This window comes from Vulpes vulpes, chromosome 16, assembly GCF_048418805.1.
Source record: "Vulpes vulpes isolate BD-2025 chromosome 16, VulVul3, whole genome shotgun sequence".
In the NCBI taxonomy this organism is placed as follows: domain Eukaryota; kingdom Metazoa; phylum Chordata; class Mammalia; order Carnivora; family Canidae; genus Vulpes; species Vulpes vulpes.
In genome coordinates this window covers 19,457,467-19,477,344 of record NC_132795.1, presented here as the reverse complement: position 1 = coordinate 19,477,344, position 19,878 = coordinate 19,457,467, and the positions used below count along the sequence as shown (strand labels likewise).

Genomic DNA, 19,878 nt, shown 5'->3' with positions numbered 1-19,878 from the left:
ATAATAAAAAGTATAGTAAAGATACTCATTTTAAGAGAACCTACAAAATAGTAACTTCTTTTTCCTGGTCTTTCAGGAGACCGTAAACAAGGTCTTCACAGTATGAACATGATGGAGGCAGCAGCATCAGAGCCCTCTCTTGACCTAGATAACCTGAAACTGTTGGAGGTAAGATTGTTTAGATATTATGGACTGTTCTTTCTTTCGTCATAGTATATCTGGGACAGTAACTTCATTCACTCACTACACCACTTATCCATTTATTTCATGAACCATTTATTAACTATCACTTTGGTGCAAGGCCTATTCTAAGCACTGAGAATATAGATGAACAGTACAGATAGCCCCCTTGAGGCTTATATTCTTTTTTTTTTTTTTTTTTTTTAATTATTTGAGAGAGAGAGAGAGAGAGAGCACTAGAGTGAGGGGTGGGGCAGCGGGAGAGGAGGGGAAGAATCTCCAGCAGATTCCCACTGAGCGTGGGGCCTGATGTGCCCTGGGGCTCCATTCCAGGACCCTGAGATCATGATGTGAGCTGAAATCAAGAGTTGGCTGCTTTAATCACCTGAACCACCCAGGCTCCCATTGTGGTTTATCTTCTAGTGGGAAGAGAGTCTACAAACAGGTTAAACAAATAAATGCATATTATTTCTAGTAGTAGTAAGTGCTTTGGAGAAAAATTAAGAAGATAAGAAAAATATAGAAAGGGAGTTAGTAAAGAGAGTATATTTAAAAAGAAGAGTATAGAAAGGAGATGATCTTTGAGTACAGACTGCAACAATATAGGAATAAAGATGCGAAATTCTGAGGACACTGTGCCATTCAAGCAATCCATAGTATATGCCCAATAAATATCCCTTGTCTGTACATATATTATATATTTTTATAGGTACATACAAGTATTATATATTATGTTGAATTTAAATTTCATTTGGTAATATCTCAGAACCTATGTTAAAGTCTTATCATGATGAATGTTTTTATGATTTTTACTAGAATAAATGAACTATGATTCCCAAATTAGAGTCTGTTAAATAATACGTATGGTAGTTTTGGTTATATAAAACATTTTAGGGACCTTCTGTTTGGGGAGAAAAAGACAATAAACAAAGTTAAAAGATTCAAAAAAAGCATTTTGACACATGAAAAAGAATTGTTCAAGAACTGGTGTAAGTCAAATAGAAGAAATAATCCATAAAGAAATGGACAAAAAAGATGAAGTGCCAATTCACAAAAGAATTAAATGTAGCTTTTAAATGTATAAGTCCAGTTTGCTAAATTGAAAAAAGTACTAATTAAAAGCATAGAATTTTATCCTGAACTGAGTAAAACATTCCTAAACATTGCTGGTTTAACATATATTGATACAACCTTTCTAAAGGGCATTCTATCTGTTTGTTAAATTTTAACCTAGAAATAGCGAGTGAAATATAACAAAAATCCTTAAATAAATGACGGTAAAGTGAAAGAAATCTCCAGAAGCCAAAAATGAAGAAAATGGGTTGCATTTTGCTGATTTTATTTATTTTTTTATTGTGTCCTAGATATTAAGAATATTATATTGTGGATACTCCTATGTTGTGTTAGGTTAAGAATGTTCTATTGTGGATACCCCTATGTTGTGTTAGGTTTCTCTATTGTTTAATAGGCAGTTAACTTGGTTGGACATGCTGCAAACTCATTTCTTACGCAGAAGCTCAAATCTCAGTGCAATTATTTTATCTTTAGCTGGAATTGGTCTCATGTATTCATGGGTTTCCCACTCTCTCACTCTTTTGTGGGATCTCCCCTCACTTTCCAGCATCTGTGGTTGCACTTAATTCTGTCCTCTGGTTCTTAGGGCCAGAAAGATTATGGATTTACTATCACAGTTCTACCTCCACTGTAGAGTGTTCATTTCAACCTGCACTCAGGCTAAAAGCTATAAAATGGGTAGTTCACACTATGGCATTCCTTTCTAAAGGTTGATTCCCAGAGTGAATCTACTTCCTTTCATTCATTCTTTAACACTTTTAGATTTCTTTTTAAAATTTTGTTCAGAGTACCTGTGTCACCCAGTCAGTTAAGTGTCTGCCTTCAACTCAGGTCATGATCCTAGGGTCCTGGGATTGAGCCGCACATCAGGCTCCCTGCCGCATGGAGTCAGCTTGTCCCTCTCCCTCAGCCCTTCCCCCCACTCATGCTCTCTATTTCTCAAATAAGTAAAAAAAATAAAATAAAATGTTGTTTAGAGTTGTTATCTGTCAGAAGACTGGGTCTGGTAGGAGCTTCCTGAGCCATTTGAGATGTGCAATTTGTTAGTTTTTTGACAATGGAGTAATTTAAACTATGAGCAATAGAGAGCTAAGGTCTTTAATTGGGATTGTACTTTTTTGGAAAATTTGATTTTCAGTCATGATATGAATTAATACCTTGCTTTCTTCAAAACAAATTTACAGCTGATTGGCCGGGGTCGATATGGAGCAGTATATAAAGGTTCCTTAGATGAGCGTCCAGTTGCCGTGAAAGTGTTTTCCTTTGCAAACCGTCAGAATTTTATCAATGAGAAGAATATTTACAGAGTGCCTTTGATGGAACATGACAACATTGCTCGCTTTATAGTTGGAGATGAGAGAGTCACTGCAGATGGACGCATGGAGTATTTGCTCGTGATGGAGTATTACCCCAATGTAAGTTCTTTATAAAAATTAAACTGACATTTATATGTGCTGTCAATCAGATTTTCAGGAGGACTACTGTTCTGTAAAACATTGGTAGTTAGCAACTGGTAATTACTGGTCTGCAGTGAGATAAGGATCTCATATCAGAATGAATCCACTCAGTCACTAGTTAACTGTTTAGTTCATTTGGCACTGTCTCTTCCTCCCTCACAGCAAGACTTTCTTAATGAAGGAAATAGTGTTTTGATTGACATTAATTCGGGTGCAAGCTCCTTATCCCTGTCTGGTTATAAATAGTTTGTGGATGAGCACTTTGAAGGACACTGACACATATTTATATTTTTTAAAGCTTTCTGTTTTGTACTTGTAAAACAAAAAAAATGCACTTTGTATTCATACTAGTAAGAGATACACTATAAAGAATCTAAAAAACTATTTTTTCTATCTTAATTTGATAAATCAAAGTATTTAATATGAAATAATCATTTATACTTTTTAATATTGGAGAATGAAAATTAATAATGTTAAGTTTCCTTTTACATCCTCTCCTCCCCTCTTGCAGAAATGTCTTATTAACTCCTTTGAGATCTCGAAATGTCATAGTTCATTAGATATTCATGGAATCTTAACCTGCTTAAGTATTTTATAAGGTTGCTGCTAATTTATCTCCTCATGTACAAGTAAATTAATTCCATTTTTTTGTATGGGTGTATTTTTCTCCATTATATAGGGATCTCTATGCAAGTATTTGAGTCTCCATACAAGTGATTGGGTCAGCTCTTGCCGTCTGGCTCATTCTGTGACTAGAGGATTGGCTTATCTCCATACAGAATTGCCACGAGGAGGTAAGACAATGGATAGAAGATGAATAACACTCAGATGGGGTAAGAATATGAAAAAGAACTTAAAGACTCTGGAGAGGTCATGGATCTCACTGAGATTTTTTTTAAAGATTTTATTTTTATTTATTCATGAGAGACACTGAGAGAGAGGCAGAGATATAGGCAGAGAGAGAAGCAGACTCCCCATTGGAAGCCTGATGTTGGACTCCATCCTAGGACCCTGGAATCATGACCTGAGACAAAGGCAGATGCTCAACCACTGAGCCACCCAGGCACCCTGAGATTTTTAGTAAAGCCCTCACTAACTCCTCTGTAAAGATACATGTATGGCATGCTTTTAAGAATGTTCTTTTCAGTGATTCAGACGGATAGGCATCTGCCTTTAGCTCAGATCATGATCCAGGGTCCTGGGATCCAGCCCCTCATTGGGCTGCCTGCTCAGCTGGGAGTCTGCTTCTCCCTCTCCCTTCTGTGCTCTCTCTCAAATAAATAAATAAATCTAAAAAAAAAAAAATGAATGTTCTTTTGGTTCTAGTGGTTCACAGACCCGTTAAAGTCCATTATGGACTTAGGTTAAAAACCTCTTAGCAAGGCTATACTGTATTTTCTTGCATTTATTTGCTTATTTAAATACAGTGCATTACCAATTCTTTACTTTTAATATCATATGGATCTTTATTCTGTGATTGATCTTGAGTATAAATCCTATGTGTATCTTTCTATAATTCAGTGTTTCTCTTAGTTAGAATTAGGTTTGTTCAAATCGGTCAGGGGGAAAAAATAATAGGTTTCAATAAGAATGAAAAATTTTTTTTCTCCCGTAAGAATTTAGAGAGAGACAATCTAAGATTGGTTTGGTAGCACTGTGGTATTATTGGGAAAAGAGAGGGAGGGCAGAATCTGCCTCCAGAAGTCCTATTCTTATGTTTTATTTTCTAGAACTTAGTTCATGCTCAACTACCAATCTTAGCTGCAAGAGATGCTGAAAATGTAGTAGTTGTAGTTGTTGTTGTTATTTTAACCTGGATGTGTTGCTGTCTCAAATAATGCTGGATTCCTTTACCAGTAGAAAGAAGATAATGCATGGTGGAGTCACTCTTTGCCAATGTTTCAGAACTGTGTGGTTGTGTTTTTTGCCATAACTACAGTTTTCTTCAGCATCGATGTACATTTTTGCTAGTTGTTCAGAGCATTGGTTTAATCCATTTACTTTAACTTTGTTTCAAAGTACTCCTTACATCACAGGCTGGTCTAAATGAGCTTTGCCTCGAAAATCAGTCTTTTGCTTCCTCAAGCTTTCATCCCATATGGGATTTTCTTTTCATACAATAGCCCAGAATATTGTTTTTCCAGTTTCTGACCTCTGTAGATAAGAGAATCATTAATATATCAATTTCTTAGATCTTTGTTCCACTGTGTAATAGCATGGATCATCTCTTCTAGCTGCTGCTTCATATATAAATAATTTCTCCTGAATAATTTATCACTTCATTTATCTTGACATCTTGCTTTTCCTGAATACAGAATTGACCAATGTTATTGCCTGTGTCAGCAATTTGATGCACTTATTCTACTGCTTTAGCACATTAACCATTTGGACTGTGTTTCCTTACTCTTAAATATTATTGTAATTCATTTAAAGAGCTGACTTAGCACAGAATTTAAAATACCATCCTAATCCCCTTTTTTAAGACTTGCATGATTTAGCAAAATTTCAAGTCAAACATTGGCTGAAAAGAATGATTACCATCAAATAAGAGATTTATTTCATGTAGAAGTTATTCTCAAATATTACCTAATATTAAAAACTAGTCAACTATTTTTAAAAACCAGGTATAGGGATCCCTGGGTGGCGCGGCGGTTTGGTACCTGCCTTTGGCCCAGGGCGCGATCCTGGAGACCCGGGATCAAACCCCACGTTGGGCTCCCTGCATGGAGCCTGCTTCTCCCTCTGCCTGTGTCTCTGCCGCTCTGTGTGTGACTATCATAAATAAATAAAATCTTTTTTAAAAATAAAATAAAAAAATAAAAACCAGGTATATGGGCAGCCCGGGTAGCTCAGCGGTTTAGCACTGTCTTCATCCCAGGGCGTGATCCTGGAGACCTGGGATCGAGTCCCATGTCAGGCTCCCTGCATGGAGCCTGCTTCTTCCTCTGCCTGTGTCTCTGCCTCTCTCTCTCTCTCTCTCTCTCTCTCTCTCTCTCTCCTTCTCTGTGTCTCTCATGAATAAATAAATAAAATCTTTAAAAAAAGAAACCAGGTATATGTATATATGCTATTGCAAAAAACATAAGTATAGTGGCTATTTAATTTTTAAAACATTGGAAATATACTATATTATTTCAAAATATATAAAATGTTATTTAACTTTTTTTCAGAGAATGCTATTTTTTCCCCAGTACCTTCAGATGTAACTTTGCTGTTTGGCATAGAAATTTTGTAGTATGGAATAATACTATTATTATTTATTCAGCTGTTTTTTTGCTTCAGAATAAAGAGTTAAACCTATTTATTTATTTGTATTTGTCTTCCTTATGAGTTTTTTTCTGATAATGTCAATGAAACTTGTTACCATACTCCAAAAGAAAAAAGTCTAAGAAAGAACATAGATACTCAGATATAACCAGAAAATTACTATTAGCTATATTAACTATGTATATCCTTCCAGGTCCTTTCTCTCTCTCTCTCTCTCTCTCTCTCTCTCTCTGTGTGTGTGTGTGTGTGTGTGTGTGTGTGTGTGTGTGTGTGTAAATATCCACAGAGAGACCATTTTTTGTTCAGGTTTTATTTTTTAACACAATTAAAAAAATATTGTGTCTTGCTGTTCTTTGAGATTATTTACCTAGTACAGTGCTACTGCCCAGGGCAAAATCACAGTATATTTTGCTCCTTTCTCTGCACCCCTGCCCCCCAAATAAAAAGAATTAAAAGGAGTGAAGCCTAGATGGCTCAGTGGTTGAGTGTCTGCCTTTGTCTAAGGTTGTGATCCTGGGGTACTGGGATGGAGTCCCACATTGGGCTCCTCGCAGGGAGCTTGCTTCTCCCTCTGCCTATGAGTAAATAAATAAAACCTTAAAAAAAGGATTAAAAGGAACACCCAGGGGAACTTTTTTTTTTTTAAAGATTTCATTCATTTATTCATGAGAGACACAGAGAGAGGCAGAGACACAGAGGGAGAAACAGGCTCCATTCAGGGAGCCCGACTGTGGGACTCAATCCTGGGTCTCCAGGATCACACCCTGGGCTGAAGGCGGCCCTAAACCACTGACCCATCTGGGCTGCCCTACCCAGGGGAACTTTATTGGGAAAAGTCTCTCAGCGGACAGTATGTAGTTCTCCCCTTTGCATTGGTGATAAATCCTAATCTTGTTTCCTCTCTTCTCTCCTTTTCCCTTGTTTCCTCTCTTACATCTTTTGCTCCCCCAATCCATTTCTTTTTTTTCCCCCCTCATTATATAATAGCAGAAAGTACTACCATATTTTCCTCTCTGGTTGTCTCACTGACTCGCTCATTGCCCATTTCCCCCATTATTTGCCTGGTTTTCCTAAATGTGAGATCTTTTAGTTTAAGTATTGATTTGGCATTAATATACAAACATTTTCCAAATAAAGAAACATTTTTATATCTTTATAAATTTCTTATATAAATATCACCTCAAGATTATACTGTATATACTAATATTATATATGGTTTTATGCAGAATAAGAAATGCAGCTCTTTTTAGGGGTTAAGTGAGCCATGTTAGTACAAGCTTTAGAAGACTGGACCATGAACTGAAAGGGGAGAGAATGAGCAAGAAATCAGCACTTAGATAAATGCTGACTACTATTTTTTTCTCCAATTGTGCTGTTGCTGTGTGGTTGTTTTTGTTTGTTTGTTTGTTTGTTTTATGTATCAAAGGAATCGTTATCCTCTTTTTAGTTACACTGTTGGTGAAATTGCAGCCTAATATTCATTAATGAGAGTAATGACTAAATGCTGAGCCTATTTGTACCTAAATATAAATACTCAAACTTACTGTTGACTTTGTTCTGATTGCTCTGGTTCTTGGTATGCCTAGAGAGTTATTTTAAATTTCAGAAATTGTAGTATAGATTTTTTTTCAATTCTATAGCTTTATAGAGCTATAGCCTTGCTTAATAATACTTTATAAAAATTTCCTGGGCAGCCCGGGTGGCTCAGCAGTTTAGTGCTGCCTTCAGCCCAGGGCATGATCTTGGAGACCCGGGATCGAGTCCCATGTCGGGCTCCTGGCATGGAGCCTGCTTCTCCTTCTGCCTGTGTCTCTGCCCCTCTCTCTCTTAGTTTCTCTCATGAATAAATAAATAAAATCTTTATTTAAAAAATGTCCTTATAGAGAGGAAAAAAATATGTTTCTGGTGATGCAGCTTAGGTTAGATATATTCTTTCGGTCAGCAAGCTAATTCTTTTGAGTTCAGGTAAACATGTTCTCTTTCTGCCTTCATGAACAGATAGTCTAGTGATAATAGAATGAGTATACTAGTGCTTTACTTCTCTGTAAAATCAGAAAATAGGTTTTCATATCTTGCTGAAAGATACCAGCTCCAGGTCCATTATAAAACTATTCCTAGTTGAAATTGAAGAACTGAGATGGGGCTAAACCTGAGAGCAGAACTGGGATATTCTATTATAAGTTTGATCTGTTACGCCATAGGGGAATAGTATAATATACGTATACAGATTTTGGAGCCATCTCAGTTTTTTATTGATACTTATTTTAGACAAGTTGACTTTTTTGATTTTTATAATAAATATATTTTTTTCTCTATTGCCTCCTTTTGCTACCCTAGGAATGAAGGAAAAAAACTATGTGTGTGTTAAAATTAGAAGCAATAGCATGTTGGCTATTAGTTGCAGCTAAATATTTAAAGCTTAATTAATTATACATACAACAGTAGTCATGTTGGAAAATATAGTGAAAATAGTAATGATTGTGAATTGAAACTTTGCTTTCTTGTGTCGTTTTTTCTTATTAGAAAATAATGAGCAGAAAACAATAGTTAACTGTATTTTTGTAATCCTTATTACCTGTATGCTTACTTTATGTCCGATAGTCGTATTTAAGTGTTAATAAATATTTGAAATTATCTAAACAGATCATTATAAACCTGCAATTTCCCATCGAGATTTAAACAGCAGAAATGTCCTGGTGAAAAATGATGGAACTTGTGTTATTAGTGACTTTGGATTGTCTATGAGGCTGACTGGAAATAGACTGGTACGCCCAGGGGAAGAAGATAATGCAGCCATAAGTGAGGTGAGTATGTACAAAAAGTATCACTCTGACATACCTTGAGAACATAATGAATTGCATTAAAAAATTAAACCCAGGACAGGGGATCCCTGGGTGGCGCAGCGGTTTGGCGCCTGCCTTTGGCCCAGGGCGCGATCCTGGAGACCCGGGATCCTGGAGACCCGGGATCGAATCCCACGTGTCGGGCTCCCGGTGCATGGAGCCTGCTTCTCCCTCTGCCTGTGTCTCTACCTGTCTCTCTCTCTCTCTCTCTCTCTCTCTGTGTGTGTGACTATCATAAATAAATAAAAAAAAATTTTTTTAATTTTAAAAAAATAAATAAACCCAGGACAGTTATCCTTGTATGCTACCAATTATAACATATTAAGAATTACAAAATTAAATATAAAAGAAATTATATGAAGTTTATCAGTTGTTTGTGGAAATCATTGCCGTTCCAACTAATTATTTTGACAAGCATTGGGAGGCAGTATGTAGGAGCTAATTTTTGAAGTAAGAGTAATATTGCCAAGTTGAGATAGGACAGTCACCTTTTGATAATCACTATTAAATGTGCAACACATCCTTCCTAACCTTTTTCTCTCCATTCACATACACATCTATGTGTGTATTATTATTATTTTTTTAACTTAAAACATTTTTTTAGAGGCATCTGGGTGTCTCAGTTAGTTGAAGGTCCAACTCTTGATTTTGGCTCAGGTCATGATCTCAAGGTTGTGAGATTGATCCCCACCTTGGGCTCTGTGGTCAGCATGGAGGCTACTTGAGATTCTCTTCCTCTCCCTCTGCCCCTCTGGCTCTGCTTGCATACTCTCTCTTAGAATAAACAAAATCTTTAATTAAAAAAAAATTTAAATATATTAAATTGTGTACATATTGTACAGTTTTCTCATTTTTGTCTTATAAATGTTTCTGCATTGACATACATATGGTCTAGTTCATTCTTTTTGATTGATGAATAATATTCAATAGGATGAATTTACCAGTTTAATTATTCAAGAGGGCATTTTATAGATAAAAAATTTGGTATAGAAAGGCTCCGTGACATGCATAGGGGCAAATAACATATCATTGACATGAAATTTATGGGTAACTTCTGGCCTAATATATGCCTTTCAGAATATGCTATATTCTGTTTCTGAAAAATATCACTCTAATTTATCAGGTTGGCACAATCAGATATATGGCACCAGAAGTTCTAGAAGGAGCTGTGAACCTGAGGGACTGTGAATCAGCTTTGAAACAAGTAGACATGTATGCACTTGGACTCATTTATTGGGAGATATTTATGAGATGTACAGACCTCTTCCCAGGTAAGAGATTTGCTATCAAAAATTGATATATGTTTTGAAGTGAAGCAGTTATATCTTTTTTTCTATCTATATTAAATAAGTCAACTTTGAGGGGTTTTTTTTACATTCATTTAAACCGTTAGTTCATTGCCATCTAGTGTTCAGAAACATTATTAGCAGAAGGATGTCAATCAAGAAAAACTTTATAAAAGGACTCCAAGTTTGCATCTGAATGCAGTTTAATTAATTGCTCATAATAGCTTATCTAACTGTGTTTAGTTTGGTCTCTGATTGCTTTAGTGGTCATTGTTGTCCTTATGCACTCTCTGAGCATTTGATAAGCTACACTTAAAATATTTCCTCAATTGACCCAAGGAAGAAATTAGAAACGATGAATTAACCAATTGAACACTGTTTTCTTTAGTTTTCCTTTATCTTTTTCATTCTCCATTCTTGACTTCCTGCTTTCCTTCCTTTCTTTCAGTGAAAGAACACTCATATAATATGAATGCTTGTTTGAGGCTTACTTCAATTAGCCAAACAAATTTATAGTTTTTCCCTTTTTTTTAAGGATTACATTACTGTCATTACTGTCATATAAATACTTTACAATATGTGCATTGCAGGGCTACCTAGGTGGCTCAGTCAGTCATCTGCCTTCCGCTCAGGTCATGACCCCAGGATCGAGCCTGGCATCACTGGGCTCCCTATTCAGTGGAGAGTCAGCTCCCTCTGCCTCTTCCCCTGTTCATGCTCTCTCTCAATAAAATCTTTTTTAAAAATGTGCATTGCATTCTTCCAGATGATGTACAAAATGATTTAATATAATGACTTCTATCTTATAGGAATAACACCATTAAAAGCATAGAAAAAGGAAAACAGTTATTTGAATCAGCTTTTGACAAATTATGAAATGGAACTATTAAATAAAAACAAAGCTTAGTGGTAGGGTTTTTTTTTTTTTTTAAAGAATTATTTATTTATTTATTCATGAGAAACACGGGGGTGGGGGGGCAGCCCTGGTGGCGCAGCGGTTTAGCGCCTCCTGCAGCCCGGGGTGTGATCCTGGAGACCCGGGGTGTGATCCTGGGGACCCAGGATTGAGTCCCACATCGGGCTTCCTGCATGGAGCCTGCTTCTCCCTCTGCCTGTGTCTCTGCCTCTCCCTCGCTCTCTCTGACTGAATAAATAAATAAATCTTTAAAAAAAGAGAGGGGGGGGTGGACAGAGACAAAGGCAGAGGGAGAAGCGGGCCCCATGCAAGGAGCCTGATGTGGAACTCGATCCCAGGTCTCCAGGATCACACCCTGGGCTGCAGGCGGCGCTAAACCGCTGCGCCACCGGGGCTGCCCTGAATTTTTTTTTTTTTTTAAGAGATTTTATTTACTCATGAATGGCACAGTTGGTTAATGTCCAATATTTGGTTTTGGCTCAGGTCGTGATCTCAGGGTCATGTTCACAGGGTCCTGAAATCAAGTCCCACATGGGGCTCTGCACTCAGTGTGGAGTTTACTTGAAGATTCTCTCCCTCTGCCCCTCTCCCATATTCTCTCTCTCTCTTAAATAAACAAATAAATCTTAAAGAAAAAAGGGAAAGGAAATTCAGTCTTATTTGCAGATTATTTTAGCAGATATGTAGGATGTATTGGAATAGAAAGAATTAGAGGCAGTTTAAAAAGGAAAAAGATGGGCACCTGGCTGACTTAGTCAGTAGAACATTTGACTCTTGAGCTCTGGGACAGGGTCATGAGTTTGAGCCCCATATTGGGGGGGGGGGGATTACTTAGGAAAAAAAGTAATAATTTAAAAAAAAAACAAAAAGAAATAAGGTGTTACTATTTATTATATATTATATATAATAATATATATATTATTTATATTATTGTTTATATATATTAAATGATTTTATTTATTTATTTGAGAGAGAGAGAACAAGCAGTGGGAAGGGATAGAGAGAGAGAGAGAGAGAGAAGCAGACTCCCTGCTGAGCAGAAGCCCAGTGCGGGGCTTGATTCCAGGACCCCAGGATCACGACCTGAGCCAGGTAGCCGCTGAACCATTGAGCCACCCAGGTGCCTCAAGGTATTACTATTTAATGGATACATAGTTTCAGTTTAGGAAGATGGAAAAAGTTCTAGAGATGGATAGTAGCAGTGGTTGCACAACATTGTTAATGTACTTGTTGCCATAGGACTGACTATATGCTTAAAAATTGTTAAAATGGTAACTTTTATGTATATTTAACCACAATGAAATTAAAAATAAAAGAGAAAAACAAAAGTTGCAATAAGAGACCCCATAATCTTGGATATGGAAATGGGCACAAAGAGGCACATGTGAGAAAATGTAGAGGAGAGATCTGTGGTTCTGCTTAGTTATTAGAAGAAAATCTAAGGAATTGATTATACAGAGATCAAAGAAATAGTGAGGGTGGCAGCCAGGAATGTAGGAAAAAATATTGGTTTACATTGGAAAGGTGAGTTAACTATGGAGACTTTTTGGATTGATGGACAGCTAAAGAAATTTTTTAAAGAGTTTTTTTAAACAAAAAGGATTTGAGAGACCTAAAATGAAAGTGATTTGGAAATCATCTATATAAAGATGGTAAATGGGAACTTGTGAATGAATGCTCTCCCCTAAGAGAACAAATGAAGAGTGCAAAAAAAATTAATGAATAAATACTGTTTATTGGGGGACCACTCTGTACCAGTAGATTAGTTACAAAGACCATTGATCAGAAAAATCGTGAGAAAACTAAGAAATCATAGTGTCTTGGAAGTCAATTTTAGAAAATGTTAAGAACCCAGATTGATAGCAGTAGATGTAATATGAGGTCAAAAGGAAATAGAACTGAGGAATGATCTTTGAATTTAAATCCGAGGAGGTCTTTAGTATACTTAGAGGAGATTCTGTGAAATAGAGAAGACAGAAATATTACAGAGTATGGAAAGGAGAAGTATTAAGAAAGCAAAGGAGGAGGATTTAGGGTATTCTTAAAAATTTTAACAATGAAATAGGGGGGAGGAATAAAAGGAATAAAAAGGATCCCCCCCCAAAAATAAAAAAATTAAAAGGATCCCATAAACATATTAATAACCATAGAGAATAGCATAGTATAACGATACAATTCTTGGAAAACATTTTTTCAGACTTCTATGGTATACCTCCAAATGCAGTACATGTTTATTATTAAATGCAGACATTGTGTTATGTGACTGACTCTCTGTAAAATATTTGTGGAATAAATGAATTAGTTGTCTGTATTACCAAAAAAGAATGAAATGCAGCAATATTTGTATAAAAGAGGAATATGAAAGGAGGAAAGAAACAAAGCAAGAGAAAGAAAAAGAAAAAAAACAAGAACAAGCGTAATTTAAGAAGACAACTAGAAAGTTCCTAACTGCTTAGAGGCATTATTAACAAATAGCAAATGAGGTGAGAAGCAGGGAATGATATCTGATATTCTTATATATTTAATCTATTTTGGATATTTTGAAAGAAAATTAGATTATAAAATTTCCCTTGAGCAACCCAAGAATTATACAGTTTTAAGGAAATCCAGTAAGACTAATATAATTAATGATGATGATGTTGTTAATATTAGTCATTGTATCCCTAGTGCCTAATACTAAGTTCTAAACAAGTATCTATTGAACAATTAGATTTGAACTGGGAAGATTTATTAGAAAATTGACAGTTCTTAATGTCATTTCATTCACAAAATAAGATTGTGCATCAATTTTATTTATCAGGTTTTCTAATTATATTTAGACTGTTTAAAACAAATAAGTAAAATTGTGAATTTTTAATTATTCTCCTGAACCAGCATTTGAAAAAAATAACTAATAGCACTTGGAAGATATCTATATGTATTATGTATATGTCTCAGAGAGATAGATAAGATATGCTAGTAAATACCTTACAGTTCACAGATATTATGGGTTGAGGTTTTATCAAATGAGGTTTCTTGCACAGTGATATACTAACTAGCAGAATTAAATCTTTCTGTTTTGTCTTTCAAGTTCAATATTGATAGTGATTGTCAATGATAAGAATCTGCTTAAATGTTTAGAGTATATGAAAATATCACACATATGGATAGTGCAGTAGTCTAAAAATTTGAGGTTATGCTGCATAAATTATAGAATTAATCTTTGTAATTTGTTTTTAATATTGGTGGAGAGCAATTATTTATAGGTTGTTTTGAATATCCAAATTGTAGCACAAAACTTAAATATATGTTTTATAAAGTACTTTCTATCTGCGTCATTATAACTTTTGTATTATCTCCATGTGAATGAGATAAGGAAGACAGACATTGCCATTTTGCTGATGGGAAAACTAAACCACAGATTAGTTAGATGCCTGGGTGGCTCAGTCAGTTAAGCGTCCACCTCTTGATTTCAGCTCAGGTCATGATTTCAGGGTTGTGAGATCGAGTCATTTTGGTCTCCATGCTGAGCTTGCTTGAGATTGCCTGTCTGTCTCTCTCTCAAAAAATTAATTAATTATTAATTGATTAATTAATCAAATGACTTTTCCAGTGTAAGGTTGAAGCCAGTATTAGAACTTAAGTGTCTTATCCTACGTTCTGGTGTTCTTCCTTCTAATTTATTCTGTCATTTTAATGAGTGGAAAGTGGTACCAGGAGACAGGAAGAGTCTCTCTCCTGTATTCTTTGTCAAGATTTTGACTAGTCCATTGGTTTTCTGACTTCTGAGCCCCAGAGATCTTCTCTATGGCTCAATATGTTTTATTAAGTTTAATTTGATCACATTTTGTAAAACTCGTGAGCTTCTCATCACAAGCAGCTGATTGTGCTTATTGGTTACAAATGGTAGAATTTTTAATGATACTTAAAAATCCTTGATATAGATACTGTTTCTTAAAAGGAGTTTTTTTTTTTTTTTAATCAGTATATTGATTTTTCTGCCATGGCCATTATCATAAAAATTTCTGTGACATTTGATACAATCTGGACTATAATAGAGCCAGTGACATATTAAGACAGGATGACTATACATCCTACGTGCTTTTATTTGGCCCTCCAGACATGTATTTTACTAGATCCTGTACTTTGTCCTCATATTCACCACCCTCATTCCCTGTATGGGATAAGAATTCAGGTATTTTCAAGTATTAAGTACACCTTATATATATAATAATCCCCCCAATTTAGTAATACTAGAATCCATTTAAAAATAGTTGTGTCCACTGTTGAAACTACCACTTGATTTATCAACAGACATTTGATTTTTCTAAGACTATTCTAAGTAAAACATTTATTAATAATGTGTTAAACCCCCAACAGGATCTCTTTTGGATTTCCAAATATGCCCTAAATAGTTAACAAAAAAAAAGATTGTGACGTAACTTCTTTGCTTACTCTATCCTTCTTTTAAAAAAAAAATACGCAGGTGAATCTGTACCAGAATACCAGATGGCTTTTCAGACAGAAGTTGGAAACCATCCCACTTTTGAAGATATGCAGGTTCTGGTATCTAGGGAAAAACAGAGACCCAAGTTCCCAGAAGCTTGGAAAGAAAATAGCCTGGTAAGAAAAAACTAAATTATTAAAAAGAGAACTTATGACTGAACATATTCTAATGTTGTTTGAAGCAAAAATAAACTGTTAATGTTAATATTTTTTAGGGTTGTCTAATGCCAGAAATCTAACTTACTTGACTTTTATGATGTTATACACTTTCAGATTTTTCAATATAAAAAAGCCCTCTTTTTTTCAGTCTTTTTCCCAATATAAAATCCGAAGACTAACTTATGTCTGAAGGTTGCCAGATTGAGTAACAGCTGGAATAATTAACATGTTAATTAGTGCAGATGTACATATTCAGTGGCTAATAGAAATTTACCTCAAAAAGAAACCACGGTATGCTTATGTTCTGCTTATTAAAAATACAGTCTAGAGGTACCTGGCTGGCTCAGTTTGTGGATCATGTGACTCTTGATCTTGGGGTTTTGAGCCTAAGTCTCACACTGCATGTAGAGATTTCTTAAAACTAAAATCTTAAAAAAAAACAATTGCAATCTAGAACACTAAAATATCTTGAAAGGCTCCTGCCATTTTGGTAAATTGCTGCTACAGCACTGTAAACATCTTACAAACATTTACACACACGCACACACACACACTGTCTTTCTCTTTCTGTCATATAATTTTTTTTTAACGTAAGTAGGATCATTTCGTTATCCACTGTCATTTCTGAGGCTTATTTTTTTTCTTATGGACAGTTTTTCATGTCAATACCTATAGATTTATCTCTTTCTCCATTTGGTCAGTATTCCATTATATAATATAAATAATTACTGAATTATCCCTTACTGATCCCTCTGTTTCTTATTTTGAACATTTTTCAAATAATTATAAAGTTATACCCATACATGGTAAATCAAATCAAATTAAATAGAAGGGCATAGAAAAAGGAAAGGAAAAATTGACATACCCCTACATCACTCTTCAAAAGAAACTCCTACTAACTGTGTTCTGAAATTTTTGCTTTTGTTTGTAATTTTTTCTTCTGGAGGTTACTGTTAGAACTGTAAATACTGCATCCTTATTTCTTGTTATCTCTCATTTACTCTCTCCTAGGTTTGTAACATTGTAGCTATTATTAAATAATTTATGTTTTGTCCACAAATTAACATTTAAAATAAAAACTTTAGAAATTGTAGAATTATAAGTGTAAACATCTACTGCACAGTATAATATTGTGCTTAGACTCGTAGAGAAGGAAGTAAACACCTATATTAGTTACTATAAGCCTCTGCTGCTTGAGGAAGAATGTTTCAAAAGTCACTCACCATCCACTGAATTCTCTAATTTTTTTTGTCGCTTTGTTCTTTCTTCTTTATAGATTATATTAAGAAGCAATATTTTTTTTAAATCTCATTCTTTTTCTTCTCAATCATTATTTCTTTGATGAAGTTCCTCTTTAAGTGATGTCTGTTAGCATGTGCATGAGTATTATGAATCCTTGCACCTTCAAAAATGCTTCTATCCTGCCCTCACATTTGAGTAATAATTTGACCACGTAGTGGTTTCAAGATCAAAATCACATTTTCTCACAGTGTTTCCTTTGAAATCACTACTCCATTGTCTTCAAGCATTTAGACATGTTAAGAATTCCAGAGCCAACAAGTCTCATTCCACTACTTTTTGTCTTTTTGTTTTACCCCCTTGTTTTCTTGTCTCTCTAAGCTTTTAAACCTTTTACTTTATTGGAATTATATTTTACCTGGCTGTGTGGGGGCATGAATCTTTTCACACATTTTGACTCTTTGAGGAACCTCCCCACAGTTTTCCAGAGTGGCTGTGCCAGTTCACATTCCCACCAACAGTGCAAGAGGATTCCCCTTTCTGCACATTCTCTCCAACATTTGTTGTTTCCTGTCTTATTAATTTTCACCATTCTCACTGGTGTGAGGTGGTATCTTATTGTGGTTTTGATTTGTATTTCCCTGATGGCAAGTGATGCAAAGCATTTTCTCATGTGCTTGTTGGCCATGTTTATATCTTCCTTGGTGAAATTTCTGTTCATGTCTTTTGCCCATTTTATGATTGGATTGTTTGTTTCTTTGCTATTGAATTTAATAAGTTCTTTATAGATCTTGGATACTCGTCCTTTATCTGATTTGTCATTTGCAAATATCTTCTCCTATTCTGTAGGTTGTCTTTCAGTTTTGTTGACTGTTATCTTTTGCTGTGCAGAAGCTTTTTATCTTGATGAAGTCCCAATAATTCATTTTTGCTTTTGTTTCCCTTGCCTTCATAGATGTATCTTGCAAGAAGTTGCTGTGGCCAAGTTCAAAAAGGGTGTTGCCTGTGTTCTCCTCTAGGATTTTGATGGATTCTTGTCTCACATTTAGGTCTTTAATCCATTTTGAATTTATCTTTGTGTATGCTTTTCACACATTTTGCTTTGCACTAGACAGGTTTTCAGTTTGAAAACTCAGAGGTTGGGATGTCTGGATGGCTCAGTGGTTGAGCGTCTGCCTTTGGCTCAGGGCATGATCCCAGGATCCGGGATCAAGTCCGTCATCGGGTTTCCTGCATGGAGCCTGCTTCTGCTCCCTCTGCTTAGGTCTCTGCCTCTCTCTCTGTGTGTCTCTCATGAATAAGTAAATAAATCTTAAAAAAAAAAAAAAGAAAAAGAAAAAGAAAAAAAAACTCAGAGATTTATTCAGAGGAATTTTCTTATATTATTTAAAAGAGTATTTCTTCACTTCCATTTCTTTCTTCTGGAATTCCCATTAGACAAATATTGGTCCACCTGACATTCCAGGTATCAATTTTTTTCTTATATTTTCCATTTTTTTGTTGTACATTGTTCAATATTTATTCCACTTTAGCTTTCGAATCACTCATCCATTTTTTACCTTTACCACTCTGTTAGTTGTCTGTTCATTAAAATCTTACTTTCCACAGTCATATTTATAATTTCTAGAAATTGTTTGTTCCATAGCAGTTTGTTTTTGTTTTAAGAATGTGATAGGGGGCAGCTCTGGTGGCTCAGCGGTTTAGCAACTCCTTTGGCCCAGGGCATGATCCTGGAGACCCGGGATCAGGTCCCCATCGGGCTCCCTGCATGGAGCCTGCTTCTTCCTCTGCCTGTATCTCTGCCTCTTTCTCTGTGTCTCTCATGAATAAATAAATAAAATCTTTAAAAAAAAAAGAATGTGATAGGAATTCAGTTATTTCTAAAGGTGCAAATCAGAATTTTTGGCACTTATACAAATAACTTTCTTGATTATAGCCAAAAAACAAAAATGAAAAAACTTATTGAGCAATTTAAATTGCCTTATTACTTTTTTTACATTTTACTTTTAGGTTGTCTTCATAGGAATAGAATATTTTCATTCTTGATCCTGAATTATATGGGGTGTGGAGTGGTGGCATGTCAGAGAAAGGCTAGAGAGATGTTATGTGTTTCCTTATAGATTTAGACTGAATATTATCTCCATTGGTCATCTTTGTCATCTTGTTCATTGGTCAAGGAAAGCTTCTGCTTCAAATGAAATTGAAATCATCTTCAAGGCAATCAAAGACCTATTGCCAAAAACATATACCAAGATTGCCTCCAAACTTCAGTCCCTGCTATGGGAACTGGGACAGATCTTTAAGAGGTCCTTGGCAGAAGGTGAGAGGCTGAATCCTGTGCCAGGATTCATTAGATATGCTAGCCTCACAGAGAGCATCCCTCAAAGAAAAATCCCTTTATGAAATTTTATCTAGTAATATACTTACCCTCCTTAAATTGTTTAATTTCACCAGGGAAATTTTCCTCATTTTGGAATATCTCTTGGCAACCCTACCATTACAAGATACGCATTGTGTGCATGTTTACCTGAAAACTTTTTGCTTCCAATTTAGAGCAGGTTGCTAAGTAAGGGATGAGTGATACTTGGTTTACTTCCAGTGAATCCATTTAAATCTAATGTGCTACAGTCAATAGAACTGCTTCTCTGTAAAGACAAGCCAATACTAGAGAGGTACATAGCAAATGCATAGTTTATAAAGAGAGAGAAATATACCTATGTCTAAAAGAAAACATTTTTGCTTCATAATTGCATTGAAATTAAAAAAATTTTTTGTAACAAAACTCAAAAATCTTCCAAATATAAATGAGTGTAAAAACTAGTTTTTAAAAACTTCCAGGGAGAGTGCCTGGGTGGCTCAGTCAGCTAAACGTCTGCCTTCAGCTCAGGTCATGGTCCCAGGGTCCTAGGATTGAGCCCACATCAAATTCCCTGTTCAGCAGGAAGTCTTCTCCCTCTGCCCCTCCCCCTCCA

The 19,878-nt window shown here is 35.5% G+C and overlaps 1 protein-coding gene across 1 annotated transcript in view; it reads left to right on the top strand.

The window, feature by feature from the left end:
- Positions 1-19,878, top strand: part of BMPR2 (bone morphogenetic protein receptor type 2) — a 199,242-nt gene that overhangs the window by 153,368 nt on the left and 25,996 nt on the right. The window contains exons 5-10 of the mRNA XM_026002525.2: positions 77-168; positions 2,439-2,669; positions 3,391-3,505; positions 8,622-8,782; positions 9,945-10,092; positions 15,489-15,625. Coding sequence (XP_025858310.1) covers positions 77-168; positions 2,439-2,669; positions 3,391-3,505; positions 8,622-8,782; positions 9,945-10,092; positions 15,489-15,625 — 884 coding nt within the window. The remainder of the gene's footprint in view (positions 1-76; positions 169-2,438; positions 2,670-3,390; positions 3,506-8,621; positions 8,783-9,944; positions 10,093-15,488; positions 15,626-19,878) is intronic.